Source organism: Giraffa tippelskirchi, chromosome 3 (assembly GCF_054371585.1).
Source record: "Giraffa tippelskirchi isolate mGirTip1 chromosome 3, T2T-mGirTip1v1.2.pri, whole genome shotgun sequence".
NCBI lineage: Eukaryota > Metazoa > Chordata > Mammalia > Artiodactyla > Giraffidae > Giraffa > Giraffa tippelskirchi.
The window spans coordinates 189,220,060-189,238,560 of NC_137277.1; the positions used below are offsets into that span (position 1 = coordinate 189,220,060).

The following is an 18,501-nucleotide window of genomic DNA, read 5'->3' on the forward strand; positions in this document are numbered from 1 at the left end:
CAATGGACATGAGTTTGGGTGGACTCCCAGAGTTGGTGATGGACAAGGAGGCCTGGTGGGCTGCAGTCCATGGAGTCGCAAAGAGTCGGACACAACTGAGCCACTGAACTGAACTGAACTGACCTAGTGAACAGTTTGGTATGCTGCTGCTGCTGCTAAGTCGCTTCAGGCTTGTCCGGCTGTTTGCGACCCCATGGACTGCAGCACGCCAGGCCTCTTGTCCATCACCAACTCCCGGAGTCCACCCAAACCCATGTCCATCGAGTCGGTGATGCTATCCAACCATCTCATCCTCTGTCGTCCCCTTCTCTTCCCACCTTCAATATTTCCCAGCATCAGGGTCTTTTCAAACGAGTCAGTTGTTCACATTCAGTTCAGTTCAGTTCAGTCGCTTAGTCGTGTCCGACTCTGTGCAACCCCATAGATGGCTGCCCACCAGGCTCCCCCGTCCCTGAGATTCTCCAGGCAAGAACACTGGAGTGGGTTGCCATTTCCTTCTCCAATGCATGAGAGGAAAAGTGAAAGTGAAGTCGCTCAGTCGTGTCCAACTCTTCGCAACTGCATGGACTGCGGCCTACCAGGCTCCTCCGTCCATGGGGTTTTCCAGGTGAGAGTACTGCAGTGGGGTGCCATTGCCTTCTCCTCCTCAAACACTAAGAACCTGTAAGTCTCGCAGTCTTTGCCAAGGGGCTTTGTGTTGTGCTGGGGCATATCTTCAAGATTTAGCCAGACAGCTGACAGCTTTGCCTTAGTCTTCACTTCCTTCTTGTGCAGATCCTCAAGGAAAGCATAAATAAGACCTTAAGTTCTTTACAAGTTTTTCTTGAGAGCATGAATAACCACAGACTTATAGCTCTCACATGCCTGTGGTTTTCTAGATTCCCAGGAAAATGTCAGAACTACTCACAGCCCCTATAATTTTATCTCATTCCCTAACTTTTCCTTTCAAGCTTTTTGTTTAGCCTATTGTTTATCCCAACTGTTATTCACTACCTCAGGTAGTCACAAGGTTCAACAATTCCTTCTAAGTGTTTCTGACAAATGCCTTTGGAAAAAAAGACTTTCAAACTGGGTGAAAGTCAAATAAAGACAGCCTTACAAGTGGGGTCTTCCAGTTAACCACCATTCAAATCAAATAATGGCAATTATCTGAGAGTAATATTTCGGAGATGGCAATGGCACCCCACTCCAGTACTCTTGCCTGGAAAATCCCATGGACGGAGGAGCCTGGTAGGCTACAGTCCATGGGGTCGCTGAGAGTCGGACATGACTGAGCGACTTCACTTTCACTTTTCCCTTTCATGCGCTGGAGAAGGAAATGGCAACCCACTCCAGTATTCTTGCCTGGAGAATCCCAGGGATGGCGGAGCTTGGTGGGCTGCCGTCTATGGGGTCGCACAGAGTCGGACACGACTGAAGCGACTGAGCAGCAGTAGCAGCAATATTTTGAAGGCTCTCCAACCCTGTTGTTCCCTCTCCATCAACTTCCTGGATGCTGGTTTCTACTGAGATTGTGGGCTTTTACTTTTCATGGCTACCACAGAGCTAGAGAAAGTGATGGGGATAGCATACATTAAAATGCCATGGGAAATTTCCTGGTGGTCTGGTGGTTAGACGTGGGCTTTCATGGCCACGGGCCCAGATTCAGTCCTTGGTTGGGGAACTAAGATCCTACAAGCCACGTGGTCAAAAAAATACCATAGAGCTTATTATTCTTACTAAGATTTAAACAGCTTTTTCGAATAAATGTTCCTTGCACTGCTTCAAGCTTTTGGTTAATTTCTAGAGTTCTGAAAAAAAATTTATTCTGACCATTTTTGCCTATTTCCTTTTTGCTTTTATAAAGGAAAGAAATTTCAGATGTCTTTACTCTGACATTTTCCCTGACATCACCTTGATTTCCTAATTTTGCATATATTTACATATTTGGGCAATCTTTATTACAAATCTCTCAACACACCACCACCTCAACCCTGTGCAGAGATCTCCTCACCCCACAAGGCTCTGACATTCATGCTAGAATACCCTATTCACTCTGTTTGGGCTGTGTTACTCTGTGTTACCGCACACACCAGGCAATACTGCACACAAATATTCTCCTCTCCTCGCTCACCTCTGACTCCCTGGACCTATGGGGAGTCACCCTCCCTACCCTACTCCAGGCCATCGCGGCTTCCCATCCCACCTCCTACCACTGCAGACACCTACTTTGCTCTGCCTCACATAATGATCTTAGAACTAAATTGTTCAGGAATACAAGGCGAAAGGGAACCATTTTCTTTCTAAGAAAAGAGAACAAGGAATTGGAGCAGCCGAGTGACTTGTGCAAAAGACACAAAACAAGTCAGGGCGGGGCAAGGCACAGGCTTGGGTCAGCTGGCTCCTCGTGATTCAGCTCCTTTCCCATCATAACTGCTAAAGTCAACGGCTGTTATTTGACTGAACACTTTCAGATTATTCAGATCTCAGCATAATTGTCACTTCCTGACCACGCAATCTAAATAACCACCCAGTCACTTATGACCATGTCACTCTGTTTTAATTCTCCTTATTTCCCTCACCACTGACATTCTTCTTTATTTGTTGTCTCCAAGAACAAGGACTGTGTTTTTCTTGTTCACTACTATGTCCTTAATACTTAACCCATTGACTGCTTCATAGTTGTTGCTCCATATATATTTGCTGGACAATTGAATAAACTATGGCACAAGGACTTCCGTGGTGGTCCAGTGGCTAAGACTCTGCACTCCCAAGGCAGGGAGCCTGGGTTCGATCCCTGGTCAGGGAACTAGATCCCACATGCCATAGCTAAGAGTTCATTGGCCACAACTAAGACCCAGTGCAGCCAAATGAATAAAATAAATAATAAATATTAAATTAAAAAGTCTGGCACAGACTACTTTCTATTACAGTTGTCAGAAGAGAAGCTCAAAGAGGTTAAGTAATTTTCCTAAGGTTACATGCAAGTAGAAGCCTTATTAATTAAATTAGGTTTATGCAAGTGCCAGTAATAAAACCAAAATTTTAAACAGGCAGGTGGTGTCTTAGATAAAGACACATTCTCACCCCCTTTATAGCTGGGAGTGGCCATGTGATTAAACTCTGGCCAGTGAGATGCAGGTGAGAGTGGGGTGTGTGGCTTCTGGCAAGCGCCCTTAGTGGAGCGCAGTGTCTCTGCCCTCCCTCTCCTCCTTCCTGCAGGCTGGAATGCAGACCTGAGCCCTCATCTTGGAGCATGACTTGGGATGGGGGCCACTAAAGGTAGAGAAAGAAGATAGGCATCCTTGATACTGTGGAGTCCCACACGAGTCCCAGGTCACCCAGCAAGACTTCAGAGGAGAGAAAAATAAACTTCTGTTATGGACTGAATTATGGCCCCCACCCCAACTCACATGTTGAAGCCCTAATCTCCATTGTGAATGTACTTGGACATAGGGCCTTTAAAGGGATGATAAGTTTAAGTGAGGTCATAGGTCCCTAATCCAACAGGACTGGTGTCCTTATATGGAAAAGAAGGGACACCAGAACCTCCCTCCTTGCATATGCACAGAGGAAAGGCCATGTGAGGACGCGGCAAGAAGACAGCCCTCTACCAGCCAGAAGGAGAGGCCTCACCAGAAACCAACTTTAATGACAACTTGATTTTAGCCTTTTCGCCTCCAGAATTCTGAGAAAATTAATTTCTTCTGTTTAAGCCACTCAGTCAGTGGTATTCTTTTATGGCAGTCCTAGCAGATTAATCCAACTTCCATCTTGCTAATTCCTTGGAAATTAACATTTTGCCAGCAGGTAAAAAGGACAGGGAGGAGAATGGCTGTTCAACAGCCAAGAAAAACATGGTCTGCCACGGAGACACATAGACCTATAGCTACTTGTTCATCAACAAATATTTACCAAATGCCTCCTATGGACCCAACTGTGTTCTAAGCATTTAGAACACGTGAGTGAATCAAAGAGGCAAAGATAGCTGTCCTCTGGGAAGGCTGCTAGTTGATCAAGTTTTGTGGCTGTTGGAGTCGGGGAACAGGAGTTTAGTTGTGGACATGCTGAGTCTGAGATGTCCATCAGACATCTAAGCAGAATGAGGGACAGAAAATCACAATAAACACAGTGAATACATAAATTATACGGTATGTTAAAAAATGATAACTATGGGACTACCCTAGTGGTCCAGTGGTTAAGATTCCGTGCTCCCAAGGCAGGGGGCCCAGGTTCAACCCCTGGTCGAGGAACTAGATCTTACATGCCCCAACAAGGCCTGAGGATCCCATGTGCCGCAGTAACTAAGACCCAGGGTGGTCAGATAAATAAATAAATATTGTTTTATAAAAAATGACAAGTATGGAAGAAGGGTACTTAAAGCAAGATAAATGGAATAAGGAGTCTGAGGTGGGAAAGAGAGTTTATTTGTAATAAATAGGGTAGTTAAGGTAGACTTCACGGAGCAGATGGCATTTCAACAATGACTTGAAAGACAAGTCAATACCTAGGGGAAGAGAACTGTGGGCAGAGGGAACAGGTAGAGTGAAGCCCTCAGTCTGAACTGGGAGGCAGTGTGCGAAGTGTGTAGGGAAGGAGGGCATCGAAGAGATCAGAGACAGCTCATAGAGAGCCTCACAGAATCCATCGTAAGGACTTTGCCTTTTATTTAGACTGAGCTGGGAATCCCTGCGGGGTTTTGAGTAGAGGAGGGACGTGAGGTGACAGTCATTTTTAAAAGGTAACTGTGGCTAGTGTGTTGAGAATGCACACATGAGTGGGGCAGGAGGACCCGTCAGCAGGAACCATTGCCAAGAATCCAGGTGAGAGACGGTGGTGGCTCAGACAAGGTGGCAGCAGGGGCAATGGTGAGAAGTGTTAGATTTACAACATAGTTTGAAGATGGAGTAAATTAGATTGCTGACCAGTCGGCTGTAAGTGTGAAAGGCAGGGGAGCATCAAGGACAATGCCAAGGTTTTTTACCTGTGCATCTTGAATGATGAAGTTGCCATCAACTGGGACAAAAGAGGGGAGGCTGCAGGTAGATTGGGTGTTTCTGCGGTAGAAGGTGAACAGAAGTTCAGTTTGGGAAATCAACCAGACATCCAAAGAGAGATATAGCAGTTGGATATGCAGTTTAGAGTTCAGGGGTGAACTTCAGGGCTGGAGACATAAATTTGGGAGTTGTCTGCATCTAGGTGATACAAAAAGCGTGAGATGAATGAGATTCCCAAGGAAATGAATATAGATGGGGAAGGGAAGAGAGCCAAGTTCTTTTGATAAGGAAGATCAACAAGGAAGACTGAGAAGTGTTTGGTGCCATAAGAGAAAAAAGTAGGTACTGAGAGTCAAGTAAAGAGGGAATAATCCACCAGGTCAATCGCTGCTTCTGTTAGGTAAGTAAATTAAGGACTAAAGATTGTCCATTGGGTTTAGAAATATGGAGTTGTTGGAGTGGTGGGCACAGAAGCCTGACTGAAGCAGGTTTGAAAGACAAAAGGAAGGATTTCTCTGGAAGGGTCCAGTGGCTAAGACTCTGTGCTTCCAATGAAGGGGGCCCAAGTTCGATCCCTAGTCAGGGAACTAGATCCCACCTGCCACAACTAAAGAATTGGCATGCCACAGCTAAGAGTCTACAAGCTGCAACTTAAAAGATCCCACATGCCGCAATGAAGATCGAAGATCCCGCAGGCCACAACTAAGACCCGGCTCAGCCAAATAAATGTTTATAAATATATGAAATTATTTTTTAAAAAGAGAGTGTCAGTAGAATGCAGAAACCCCTCCAAAGCAAAGGGGTTTTAGGATGAGGAGTGGAAGAAGGGTCTGTACACAACAATCAGGACCAGGAGTCCAGCTGCCCACCTCCACACCCAGCAGCATAAGGGCAGCGGGAGGAAAATCAGCCACAGCTCCAGAGGGCAGCAGGGTCAGCAGGGTCCCTAGGAGGAGCCAAGGTCCTGTCTGAGCCCACCGGTGATGGGATCTTCTGGGGAAGGGGTCAGGATACGGGGATTTTTGCTGATCACCAATTGTGAATTCCAGAGGGCACAGCGGGAGGTGAGGAGGGGCAGAGAAGGGACAGATAAGGATGTGCTAGAGCCCTCTGGAGGTTATTGAGCCCAAGATAAGGGGTGACCTGGGAGTCTGGAGTCCCAGTGATTGCTGACAAACACCAGGATAAAGGGCCTCATGCGATGAGTCCTGGGGCTCAAGACAGATGGCTGGGGCCAGATGGAAATGGTCGGGGGGCAGGTGAACGGGTGTTTGGGGCTCCCTTTTTACATGAGGGGCCAGGGTTCCCTTTCATGCCCTGCTGTTGAAGGAGGAATCTAACTCAGAGTGGGTAGTGGGTAGAACCAGATTTCCTCTCTTGCATCCCGGCTGCCACTTCACCTGTCTCTGACCTAGTTTTCTCACCCCTAATGTAGAAATATTTATCTCTAGGTGTATCGTGAGGAGGAAATGACTAATCTGTGCAAGCCCTCAGCAAATGGTAAACTCTCACGAGAGTGACACAGTCCGGCTCATCTTTAGCCAGATCTCCTCGGGGCTTCTCAGTCATGCGAGCCGAGAAGTGGCCTTTCTTTGTGGGCCAAAAGATGTCTGGCACAGACCCTATTTCCGCAATAGGGAAGAACAAATCTGACTCCATAATGGACTGTTTCTTTTACTTTACAAGTTAATCACTAAAGGAACCTTGCCTAAAAGCTTAAATTATACATCATGGCCCATCTTTGGAAACCCTGCCTCCCGTGTAGTGAGTGTTAAGGTAAAATACGTTTGTTCAGCTCACAGCAAACATCCTGACCAGGCCCACTTGTGAATGACTGCAGAAAGAAGAATTGAACACACCTCCTCCAGAGTCTGACTTGAACCAGCAGATGTTTGACTTCACTCCCACACTCTTTTTTTTTCTTTGCCACAATGCTCAGCATGCGGGATTTTAGTTTCCCAACCAAGGATAAAGCCCATGCCCCCTTCAGCGGAAGCTCAGAGTCCTAACCGCTGGACCACCAGGGAATTTCCCCTGACCCCTTTCAGTATAAAAGAAGCCTGAATGAGAACTCAGGGGAGATGGTTTTATGGGACCCTAGCCCACCATCCTCTCGATCTGCTGGCTTTCCGAATAAAGGCTTTATTCCTTGTCCCGACAATCTGTCTCTCAACTCATTGGCCTGTCATGCGGTGAGCGGTACAAGCTTGACTCAGTAACATTTGCTCTCCATTATGCAGATGAGGAAGCCAAGAATCTGAGAGGTTAAGTTGGTTGCTCAGAGACACACAAAGATTTGAACACAAGTCCTGACCTGCCAGTCTGCTCAAAAACAGCCAAACCACCCCCAACTCAAAGCCCAAACACCTAGGATCTTTTATCATTTCTAGTCAAGTGTGCTCCTCCCAGGGGGACTCTACAAAGGCCAGGACTGGACATTTTGAGAGTAAAGGGGGACCGGTTTGGCAACTTCCCCACCTTGGGCGGATCACCCTGGAGAGGAGTTTAGTGAGACACAGGCCACGCTTGAGAGGATTAATTTTCACATGGTCCAGTGGTCCGGATCCCAGGTCCATGCTTTCTGGAATGTGGCGAGCAGAGGACAAGTGGAGAGGTGTTCTGATGGGCACACGTCGTATCCAGGATGGCCCAAGTTGAAGGAGGAAGGAGCCCAGGGCTTTAATCTCAAGAAACGGATGCTAGGTCACCCTTTCCCCACTACCCCCACCTCCTGCCCTATACAGGCAGACCTTATTTTACTGCACTTCACTTTATAATGCTTCACCGATAATTTGTTCCTTAAAAAACTTGAAGGTTCGTGGCAACCCTGTATTGAGCAAATCTACCGGCACTGTTTTTCCAACAGTATTATTTTTTAATTTAGTTATGGACATTTTTTTCTTTAGTCATGTACAGTTGTGAGAGCTGAACCGTAATGAAAGTGGGGTGCTGAAGAATTGATGCCTTCAAACTGTGGTGCTGGAGAAGACTCCTGAGAGTCCCTGGGACAGCAAGGAGATCAGACCCGTCAATCTTAAGGGAAATCAACCCTGAATACTTGTTGGAAGGACGGATGCTGATGCTGAAACTCCAGTATTTTGGTCATCTGATGCGAACAGCTGACTCATTGGAAAAGTTCCTGATGCTGGGAAAGATTGAGGGCAGAAGGAGAAGAGGGCGTCATGGGATCCGATGGCTGGATGGGATCACTGATGCACTGGACATGAACTTGGGTAAACTCCAGGAGACGATGAGGTACAGGGAGGCCTAGCATGCTGCCGTCCATGGGGTCACAAAGAGTCAGACACAACTGGGCTGCTGAACAACAGCATTCATTACACGCTCAACAGACTGTAGTATGGTCTAAATGTAACTGTTATACATGCGCCGTGAGACCATGAAATTCTTATTGCATATTTGTTTTAGTGTAGTTGTCATTTTGGAAATGTCTTGGAAAACATTTTGGAATCATTTGTAAGAAAAGCATAGAATGAAATATAAATACAAAGAAGAAACACCAGACTTCAGGACTAGGGAAACCCTTAACCAGACTTAGGGGTTGGGAATGGACCACAGGACCACATGCCAAATGTTCTATTCCAGAGTCACTGTGGTTGAGCTGCCTGGTGGCCAAAGCAAAATGGGAAACTACAGTTATGCAGTTCAGAATACTTGAGTCATGTGGACAGACACAGACTGCCTCAGAGGTTAACTCAAAAAGAAAATTTTCACGCATGTGTACAAATGACCCTGAATGGCATCATACATAGGTGTCCCTGGCCACATCCTTGAACGTACAGGCTGTAATGGGTTTCCTAAGCCTATTTCCTGGAGTATCTTTTGAAGAAGACAACAAAACAGTTCCAAATACAACTCAGTGAGAGCCTTTAGAAAGTAGAGTCAAATACAACTTTCTAATGGCTCCACTTGATCCAGTAACGTTTCCTAAACTGTGTTCCTCAGAACCCCAGAGAGGCACACAGTAACAAGTGTTCTCTCAGAGCTCCACAGGAAACAAATTGGAGATAAAATCAGGATTAAGCAAAATCAAGCAATTTTTTCAACTGCAGAATTTCTAGGAGTGTGTAATACTCAAGTGTCCATGTGAATCTAATTTCAGGTGAAGGATGAATTGTTTTCCATATTCATGGACCCCTCCTCTCCACTGATCCCCAGTTTTTTTCAGAAGTGCCTTTTAGAAGCTCACAAAGGGACTTCCCTGGTGGCCAAGTGGTTAAGAATCCGCCTTCCAACACAGGGGACACAGATTCGATCCCTAGTCAGGGAACTAAGATCCCACATGCCACAGGGCAACTAAACCTGTGTGCCACAACTAGAGAAGCCCGCACCCCGAAATGAGGACCCAGAGGATGAGGATGAGAACTTCCCACAACCTCCGTCTTCACCAAGGGGGCCGGGCGTGCTCCCTGGGAGCCCGGGCCGGGGGCAAAGGGGGGGCTCCCTGTGATTAGCTGCATGGAATTGAGGGAGCAGTTAAGGGAATACAGACTCAAAGACTTACCGGATGTGTCCCAGGAGACAGTCAGAAGCAGGTCAAGGGAGAATTTCAAGTTGAAGGGTAATTAGAGCTAGCCGGAGAGATGGGGGAGGGTGGGACAGGAAAGGAAGTTCCGAAGTGGCAGTGAGAAATGGGTCTAGACCCTAGATCTGTTCCAAATTCAAAGAAAACGTGGTCTTAGGGGCTTGTTGTCTGATTTCTATAACCCCAGGCACGGATGCGCTGGGGTGATTCTGAGTCAGACAAGTGGGCTCATCTACTGCTGATCGGTCGATGGTTCCAAGCTTCAGGTCTTAAATCAGGTTCATAAACAACTCAGCATAAATCCAAGTTTGGGACCCGAACCAGCAGATGATCCTCAGCCAAAATGGCAGATTGAGGAGATATTGAGCATATTTGCAAGGTTGAAAAGACCAGATATAAAAAGTGCATGTCCCAGAATGCACACACTGTGAAAGTCATAGGAGTGTCAGTAACAGTGGGAAATGGAAGCCACCTAAATAGTCCACTTGTGGGAATTGACCAACTAAAAAACATTCTTAAAGTTTACTTTTTAATTTAAAAAAATCTTTTTTACTTCACTCTGAAGCATGTGGAATCCTAGTTCCCTGACCAGGGACTGAACCCATGGCCCTGCATTTGAAGCGCATAATCTTAACCACTGGACAGCCAGGGAAGTCCCTAGAATATAACACTTAAATATAACAAGATGCCATACAACCTTCATGAGGATGTGATGGTGCTAATTAATCTGGGAAAAGATATATGTAAACTATTCATTAAAAATAGAGATTACCAAAATATAATAGCAGAGTCCCATTTCATCTGGAAAAAAAAAAAAAAATTTGTATAAGCGTGCACAGAAAGAAGGCTAAAGAAGGTATCCAAAATGAAAACTGGTTCTCTGTGGGCTGAGAGACTGCAGGTTATTAATATCTTTTTCTTTACATTCATCAATAATTTCTTTATTTTTTTTTACATTAAGCATAGATCTGTTTTTACATAATTATTTAAAAAAAAAAAGTGGGAAATTCTTTAAATCCATCAGTATTCCTTTAGCTTTTTTTTTACAGTAAGAATGTACTTTTGTTTTACATAATTATTTTTTAAAAGCAAGTGAGAAAGCCCCATGTGTTTCCAACCTCCCACAGTTGATACCCGAAGCCTTCCCTATCTCTCTTGCAGTCCAAGGGACTCTCAAGAGTCTTCTCCAACACCACAGTTCAAAAGCATCAATTCTTCGGCACTCAGCTTTCTTTATAGTCCAACTCTCACATCCATACATGACTACTGGAAAAACCATAGCCTTGACTAGATGGACGTTTGTTGGCAAAGTAATGTCTCTACTTTGTAATATGCTGTCTAGGTTTGTCATAGCTTTTCTTCCAAGAAGGAAGCGTCTTTTAATTTCATGGCTGCAGTCACCATCTGCAGTGATTGTGGAGCCCAAGAAAATAAAGTCTGTCACTGTTTCCATTGTTTTCCCATCTATTTGCCATGAAGTGATAGAACCAGATGCGATGATGTTAGTTTTTGAACGTTGAGTTTTAAGCTAGCTTTTTCACTCTCCTCTTTCACTTTCATTAAGAGGCTCTTTAGTTCCTCTTCTCTTTCTGCCATTAGGGTGGTGTCATCTGAAAATCTAAGGTTATTGATACTTCTCCTGGCAATCTTGATTCCAGCTTGTGCTTCATCCAGCCCAGCATTTCATATGGTGTACTTTGCATATAAGTTAAATAAGCAGGGTGACAATATACAGCCTTGATGTACTCCTTTCCCCATTTGGAACCAGTCCGTTGCTCCATGTCTGGTTCTAACTGTTGCTTCTTGACCAGCATACAGGTTTCTCAGGAGGCTAAGGTGGTCTGGTATTCCCACCTCTTAAAGAATTTTCCAGTTTGTTGAGATCCCCACAGTCCAAGGCTTTAGCGTAGTCAATGAAGCAAAAGTAAATGTTTTTCTGGAATTCTCTCACTTTTTCTATGATCCAACAGGTGTTGGCAATTTGATCACTGGTTCCTTTGCTTTTTCTAAATTGAGCTTGGATATCTGGAAGTTCTCTGTTCACATACTGTTGAAGCCTGGCTTGGAGAATTTTGAGCATTACTTCACTAGCATGTGAGATGAGTGCAATTGTGCAGTAGTTTGAACATTCTTTGGCACTGCCTTTCTTTGGGATTGGAATCAAAACTGACCTTTTCCAGTCAGTGGAAACTGCTGGATAGCAGTGGCCACTGCTGAGTTTTCCAAATTTTCTGACATATTGAGTGCAGCACTTTCACAGCATCATCTTTTAGGATTTGAAATAGCTCAACTGGAATTCCATCACCTCCACCAGCTTTGTTCATAGTGATGCTTCCTAAGGCCCACTTGACTTTGTACTCCCAGATGTCTGGTTCTACGTGAGTGATCACACCATCGTGGTTATCTGGGTCATGAAGATCTTTTTTGTACAGTTCTTCTGTGTATTCTTGCCACCTCTTCTTAATATCTTCTGCTTCTGTTAAGTCCATATCATTTCTGCCCTTTATTGAGCCCATCTTTGCATGACATGTTCCCTTGGTATCTCTAATTTCCTTGAAGAGATCTCTAGTCTTTCCCTTTCTATTGTTTTCCTCTATTTCTTTGCACTGATTACCTAGGAAGGCTTTCTTATCTCTCCTTGCTATTCTTTGGAACTCGGCATTCAGATGGATAAATCTTTCCTTTTCTCCTTGCCTTTTGCTACTCTTTTTTCTCAACTATTTGTAAGGCCTCCTCAGACAGCCATTTTCCCTTTTTGCATCTCTTTTTCTTGGGGATGGAATCAGCCATATATAGACGTATGTCCCCCTTTTTGATTTCCTTCCCATTTACGTCAGCACAGAGCACTGAGTGGAGTTCCGTGTGCTATCCAGTATGTTCTCATTAGTTACCTGTTTTACATATTGTTGTTGTTTAGTTGCTAAGTTGTGTCCTACTCTTTGCAACTTCATGGACTATATCCCTCCAGGCTCCTCTGTCCATGAGATTTCCCAGGCAAGAACACTGTAGTGAGTTGCCATTTCCTTCTTGAGAGAATCTTCCCAGCCCAGGGATCAAACCCCCATCTCCTGCATTCGCAGGCAGATTCCTTATCGCTGAGCTACCAGGGAAGCCCATTTTGCACATAGTAGGGTATATATGTCAATCCCAATCTCCCAGTTCATCCCACCCTCCACTCCCCACGTGGTATCCCCTCTTCAGGCTATGCCCCAAATCCTGCCCTCTTTCACTTCTCTTTAAGAAACACTGGCTAAACAGATCATCAGAATATGTTATCTCTGTGTCCCCATGTGAAATCAGTTACACCGAGGTCAGTTACTTCACAAGGTGTATAAATTACTCAGTCTCCCCTGAGCAGGGTTTGATGGAGGTGGGGCCTTACGTAATCTCCACAATTTCCTACAGTGTTACTGTCTCCATTTTATCAAAATGAGAAACGGAGCTTCAGTGAAGTTGAAAAGACTTGTCAGAAGTCGTGCAGCTAGTAAAGCGACCAGAGCCAGATGCCTAACTATAAAACCCGTGTAAATGGTTAAGCCAAGGCATCTTTATGAACTTTCACTTTCTACTTTATATATTTCTACAATACTTGAGTTGTTATACTCAATATATTTTTCTTCACAGTGGTTGCCCAACAACATCAAAGGTTATTCTTTAGACACTAACCCCAAATAACTTCCCTTGGTCTGACTGCAACCTCACCCAGCTACCTTCCTGATTAGTTGGCTTTCCAGTACTCTTGTTTGGAGAATTCCATGGACAGAGGAGCATCGCAGGCTGTAGTCCATGGGGTCGCAAAGAGTCAAACACAAGCGCGCGACTATCACTCACTCAGAGCTGGTTAGGGGGGCTTGCCAGGTGGTGCTAGTAGTAAAGGATCTCTCTGCCTGCCAATGCAAGAGACGGAAGAGAAGCAGGATCGATCCCGGGGTCGGGAAGATCGCCTGGAGGATGGCATGGGAACCCACTCCAGTATTCTTGCCTGGAGATCCCATGGACAGGGGAGCCTTGTGGGTTACAATCCATAGGGCCACACAGAGCTGGACATGACTGAAGCAACTTAGCACATACACAGGGCTGGCTAGCAGAGAAGGGGCATCACCGGCCAAGCTGACTGAACTGTGCTGTCCACCTGATTTTCTATTTCTTATTATAAATGAATGCAGCTCAACAGATTTCTTTCTTCTCCTATCTCAACCCTCCCTAGGGTCTAGCAAACAGAAAGGAGCTTTGTATAATGCAGGTCAAAGCAGAGAAGAGACACAAAGTCTTTTTGGCACAGTAACCCACAGGCCTTAGTTCTCTCTTGGCCATGTACACTTTGATCGTCCTTGTCAGACAGTAACTAAAGGCTTCTTTTCTTCATCTATTGCTACACTACCCAAATGACTTTCCCTTACAGGGGACAAAAAAATCCAACTCAAGCTGACTTAAGAATAAAAATCCAGGTGGATTTTATCAGTTATTATAACTGGAAAAAAAAAACACAACTGAAGAGTTCTGGCTTCAGGTATGGCTAGATCCAGGAATTCAATGTCATCAGACCTTTTTCTGATTCTTTTCTCATCTTTCTTTTGTGCCACACAGCGTGGTCCTGGTAACTAAGGGTTCTATCCTCTGGCTTGAAAACCCAGTAGAAAGAGAAACGTATCAGTCATTCCAACAGAAGTCCCAGAATTGAATCTCGTTGCTTTGGCTTAGCTCACATTCTGAAGTCTGCACCATTTCTTCTAGCCAGTGGGGTAAATATGCTGATTGGCCTGCCCTGAATTACATCGCCTCCCTGCTCCCGCACAGCGGCAAATCACACAGAATGAGAGTGGAGAGCAGCAGTTACCCCAAAGAAAGACAGGCCACTGTAGAGGGAGAGATGGATGTTGGGCCTGGGGAGGAAACATGCCCGGGGCTAGATCTGAGCCACCCTTCAGCTTGATCTGGGGGACAGTGGAGTAGAAAGAAATAACTGTCACGTGGAAGGTGGAGAAGAGATGTCGTGACAGGGGGTAGAGAGTGGAGAAGTGGATTTCAGAGACAGAGCGCCCGGCGGGGGCCTGAGGCAGAAGGGCAGAGCCTGCCCCTTGTGGTGGGGGACAGCGCTGAGTCAGAGGAACTGGACCCTGTGGACCTCAGCAGGCGACAGGAGCAGCGAAGGAAGGCTAGGCTCATGCTTCTGGATTCAGTGTGGCCTCGGTGAGATTACTTTGAGGAAGTGGATCGTATCACCCCACTCTGATATTCAGGGCAAGGCAATGGAATCACATTTTTTTCCTCTTAGATTTTAACTTTTTTGTTACAGTTGGTTTACAACATCTTGTTAGTTTCTATTGTAGAGCAAAGTGATTCAGTTATACATATATATAGTTTTTTTTCTTTTTCATATTCTTTCCCATTATGGGAATCATGGCAGGGAGTGGGGGGGGGAAGTTGAGAGTTTTTATTGTTGCTTTTGAACTGTGGTGCTGGAGAAGACTTTTGAGAATCCCTTGGACAGCAAGGAGATCAAACCAGTCAATCCTAAAAGCCATCAACCCCAAATAGTCTTTAGAAGGACTGATGCTGAAGCTGAAACTCCAGTTCTTTGGCCACCTGATGCAAAGAGATGACTCATTGGAAAAGACCCTGATGCTGGGAAAAATTGAAGGCAAAAGGAGAAGAGGGAGGCAGAGAATGAGATGGTTGGATGGCATCGCCGACTCAATGGACATGAGTTTGAGCAAACTCTGGGAGACAGTGAAGGACAAGCAAGCCTGGTGTGCTGCTGTCCATGGGGTCGCAAAGAGTCAGACACGACTTAGAGACTGAACAACAACTTGCCGGTTTTTACCGCACCAAGTGGCATGTGGGTTCTTCATTCTGCAACCAGGGATCAAACCAGCGCCCCCTGCGTTGGGAGGATGGAGTCTTCACCACTGGGTCGCCAGGGAAGTCCCCAGAATCACGATGTTTTAACCGCCACGCAGTGTGTATCTGTCAGTCCCACTTGAGTCCTGTTAACTGGAGTCAGCTGCCTGAAGGCCAGTTGCCTCCACACCAACAGACGAGGTTGAGTTCCTGGACCCGAGAAGCTGAGAACCCGACCTTGTCCATGGTAGATTCCCGGGATCCTGGCCCCATGGAAGGCCCCTTGGCGGGCAGCCAGCAAGCCTACCCTGACCACACCCCGCCTTTGCTTCCAGGCTTCAGCAGCGCCGTCCTTCCAGGGCTGTGCCTAAATGCAGGGTGATCACAGGTGAGGACTCTGTCCCAAGGCTTGGCTCCAAGGAGGCCCAAATAAACAGCAGCTGTCCGTGTTACTCCTGGGTCTGCAGTGTGTCTGACACACAACAGACACACCTATTGTTCTGTCTGTGACATGCACAGCTCGGGAATCAGGAACGGTTAATACAACTGCTGGGACTGCAAAGGAACAGATGGCAGTGACAGATGATAAATACCTATGAGCTGTTGGGGTTTTACTGGGCTTGGCTGGGCTTTCTCCCCCCGACACCTAGAACACTTTTCTCATCACTTCTCTCTTCTTCACGAGGCGGCTGCTTGCAAATGGGCTCAAAGTGCAAACTTTTTCCCGCTGACCCTGACATCCAACACCTTTCATGGAGATCCACCCACGGAATGTTTCTCCAAGCGGGGTCCCCCCAGTCCACCTGGGTTAGAATCACGATGACGTTTATAAACTGGGCAAATTCTGAGATTTCCATCCAGACCTTGCTGAATCTCAGTCTCTGGGTATGGGACCTGAAAACTTGTATTTTAAAAGGTTCCTGGGAGGGCCTCCCTGGTGGTCCAGTGGCTAAGAATCTGCCTTCCACTGCAGGGGATTCAGGTTCAATACCCGGTTGGGGAACTAAGATCCCACATGTTGTGGGGCAACTAAACCCAAGCACTGCAACTGGAGAGAAAACCCACACACCGTACCTAAGACCTAACACGCTTTAGTCACTAAGTCCTGTCCGACTCTTTTGTGACCCCACGGACTGTAGCCCGCCAGACTCCCCTGTCCATGGGATTTCCCAGGCAAGAATACTGGAGTGGGTTGCCATTTCCTTCTCCAGGGGATCTTCCTGACCCAGGGATCAAACCCTCGTCTCCTGCATGGCAGGGGGATTCTTTACTGCTGAGCCACCAGGCAAGTCCAAGACCTGACATAGCCCTAAATAATTTTTTTTTTTTTTTAAAGAGATTCCTGGGATGGGGTGGTGGTGACCGTGATTCTAATATATCCTGAAGCTCACAAGCCGTAGTCCCACAGGCACTCACGAGGCACCAGCCCCAACAGGAAAATCCTGATTCCCGCACTGGCCCTCCCTGCCCCCGTGGCCCTTCTATCAGGCAATTCAAAGTCTCCGGCCAAGAGTTACTCATTAACCCCAGGTTTCAAGGAAAGAAATAATAATAACTGAAGGGGCAACGTGAGCCAAGAGACAAGCTGAGCAGCCCTGGGAGAGTGGCGGCAGCTGGCTGGAGACGAGAAGGAGGAGCAGGAGGGTCCAGCCACCCAGCCTGCGGCCAGAGGGCCTTCGGGTCCCAGCAACACCCGCCAACCCTGCCTGTCGATGTCCAGCCCGTGAGCTGCCACGGCCTGGGGGCTCCGGTGCCCAGAATGGCCTGCCCCGAGATCCCACAGCAGCCCCAGCTGGTCTGCCAAGAAGCCACCCCCTGCGACCCCGCAGGCTGCGCTGCAGGTCCTGACGGCCCCACGGAGGGCGACCTGGAGTGCCTGGTGTGCCGGGAGCCCTACAGCAGCGCCCGGCCGCCCAAGCTGCTGGGCTGCCAGCACGCCTTCTGCGCCGTCTGCCTGAAGCTGCTGCTGTGCGTGCAGGACGACGCCTGGTCCATCCCCTGCCCGCTGTGCCGCAAGGTCACGGCCGTCCCCGGGGGCCTCGTCTGCACCCTGCGTGACCAGGAGAACGTGCTAGCGCGGCTGGCCCGGCCGGGCCTGGAGGTGCCGCTCCCTCCTCAGGGGCTGGCGAACCCTGCCACCCTGACGGCAGGGCAGCGCAGCGCGCCCGGAGAGGAGGAGCAGGACGCGGTGAGCGCCAACCGCGCGGCGGCCCGGCGCCTGGCCGCGCACCTGCTGCTGCTGGTCCTGCTCATCGTCCTCACCCTGCCCTTCATCTACCCCGGTGTCATCCGGTGGGCGCTCAGCTTCCTCGTCGCCCTGGCGCTGCTGCTGGCTCTGCTTTTCTGCTCTCACCCTGGCCACCGCGGCAGCTGCGGGCCCTCCCCCAGGACTCTCTTCTGCAGAGAGCAGAAACCCAGCGAGATCGCCTCCATCGCCTGAGCGAGCTCCGACCGGGCGGAGTCGGGGGTCCCTTCTGCCTCTGCGGCCGGCTTACCATCACAGTGAACAGAGGAAGCGGTTATGCAAGCGGACCAGCTCCCTTGGAAGAGTAAATGCCCGCTGGACTTGCCAGCCAAAGCCAGAACGGCTGTCTTGGGTCAAGAACTGTGCTTTTGGACAATAGACCTACTCCTGCCACAGGTATAGCATAGCTATTAATAAACTCTTTGGGGAAGGAGAAGGAACCATTGAACCCGACAAAGGAAGGGGATCTCCTGTTCCTTTTAGTCCAATGCCCCTGATTTTTGTTTCTATACCTGGATGAAAGTGTTGCAAATATTAATGGTATTGTAGAACAAATAGAACTGGAACTCTTATATTTTTTGCAATTTCTTCTTTCTTTTTTTTTCCTTTCTTTCTTTTGGTTTGATTTTGTGTGTTTGGGTAGCTTGTTTCTGTTTCTGGCTGTGACATATTTTCCCTCCTGGGAAGTCAGAGCCCACGGGAAGTCAGAGCCCACAGGATGTCCTCCTGTGCTCTCCCTGATGCTGTCTGTCTGATGCCCATCTCACCCTTCCAAAGGTCCTGGCCGCTCAGGTCTCCCACTGACCTGCTCCCAGGGGTGGAGAGGGAGAAATCGCGCAGAGGAGTGATTCTCCTGCTGCAGCCGGGGGATGCCCACGTTTGGCTGGCAGAGTTGG

The 18,501-nt window shown here is 47.4% G+C and overlaps 1 protein-coding gene across 1 annotated transcript; it reads left to right on the forward strand.

Annotated features, from left to right (window-relative positions):
* Positions 1-17,119: 17,119 nt before the first annotated feature.
* Positions 17,120-17,800, forward strand: RNF186 (ring finger protein 186). Its single transcript, XM_081576116.1, has one exon. It carries the CDS (start codon positions 17,120-17,122, stop codon positions 17,798-17,800), a length of 681 nt encoding a protein of 226 aa, XP_081432242.1.
* Positions 17,801-18,501: the final 701 nt, after the last annotated feature.

Excerpts from the sequence above, each read along its gene's own strand:
- RNF186 (XM_081576116.1), top strand. The coding sequence starts at position 17,120 with ATGGCCTGCCCCGAGATCCCACAGCAGCCCCAGCTGGTCTGCCAAGAA.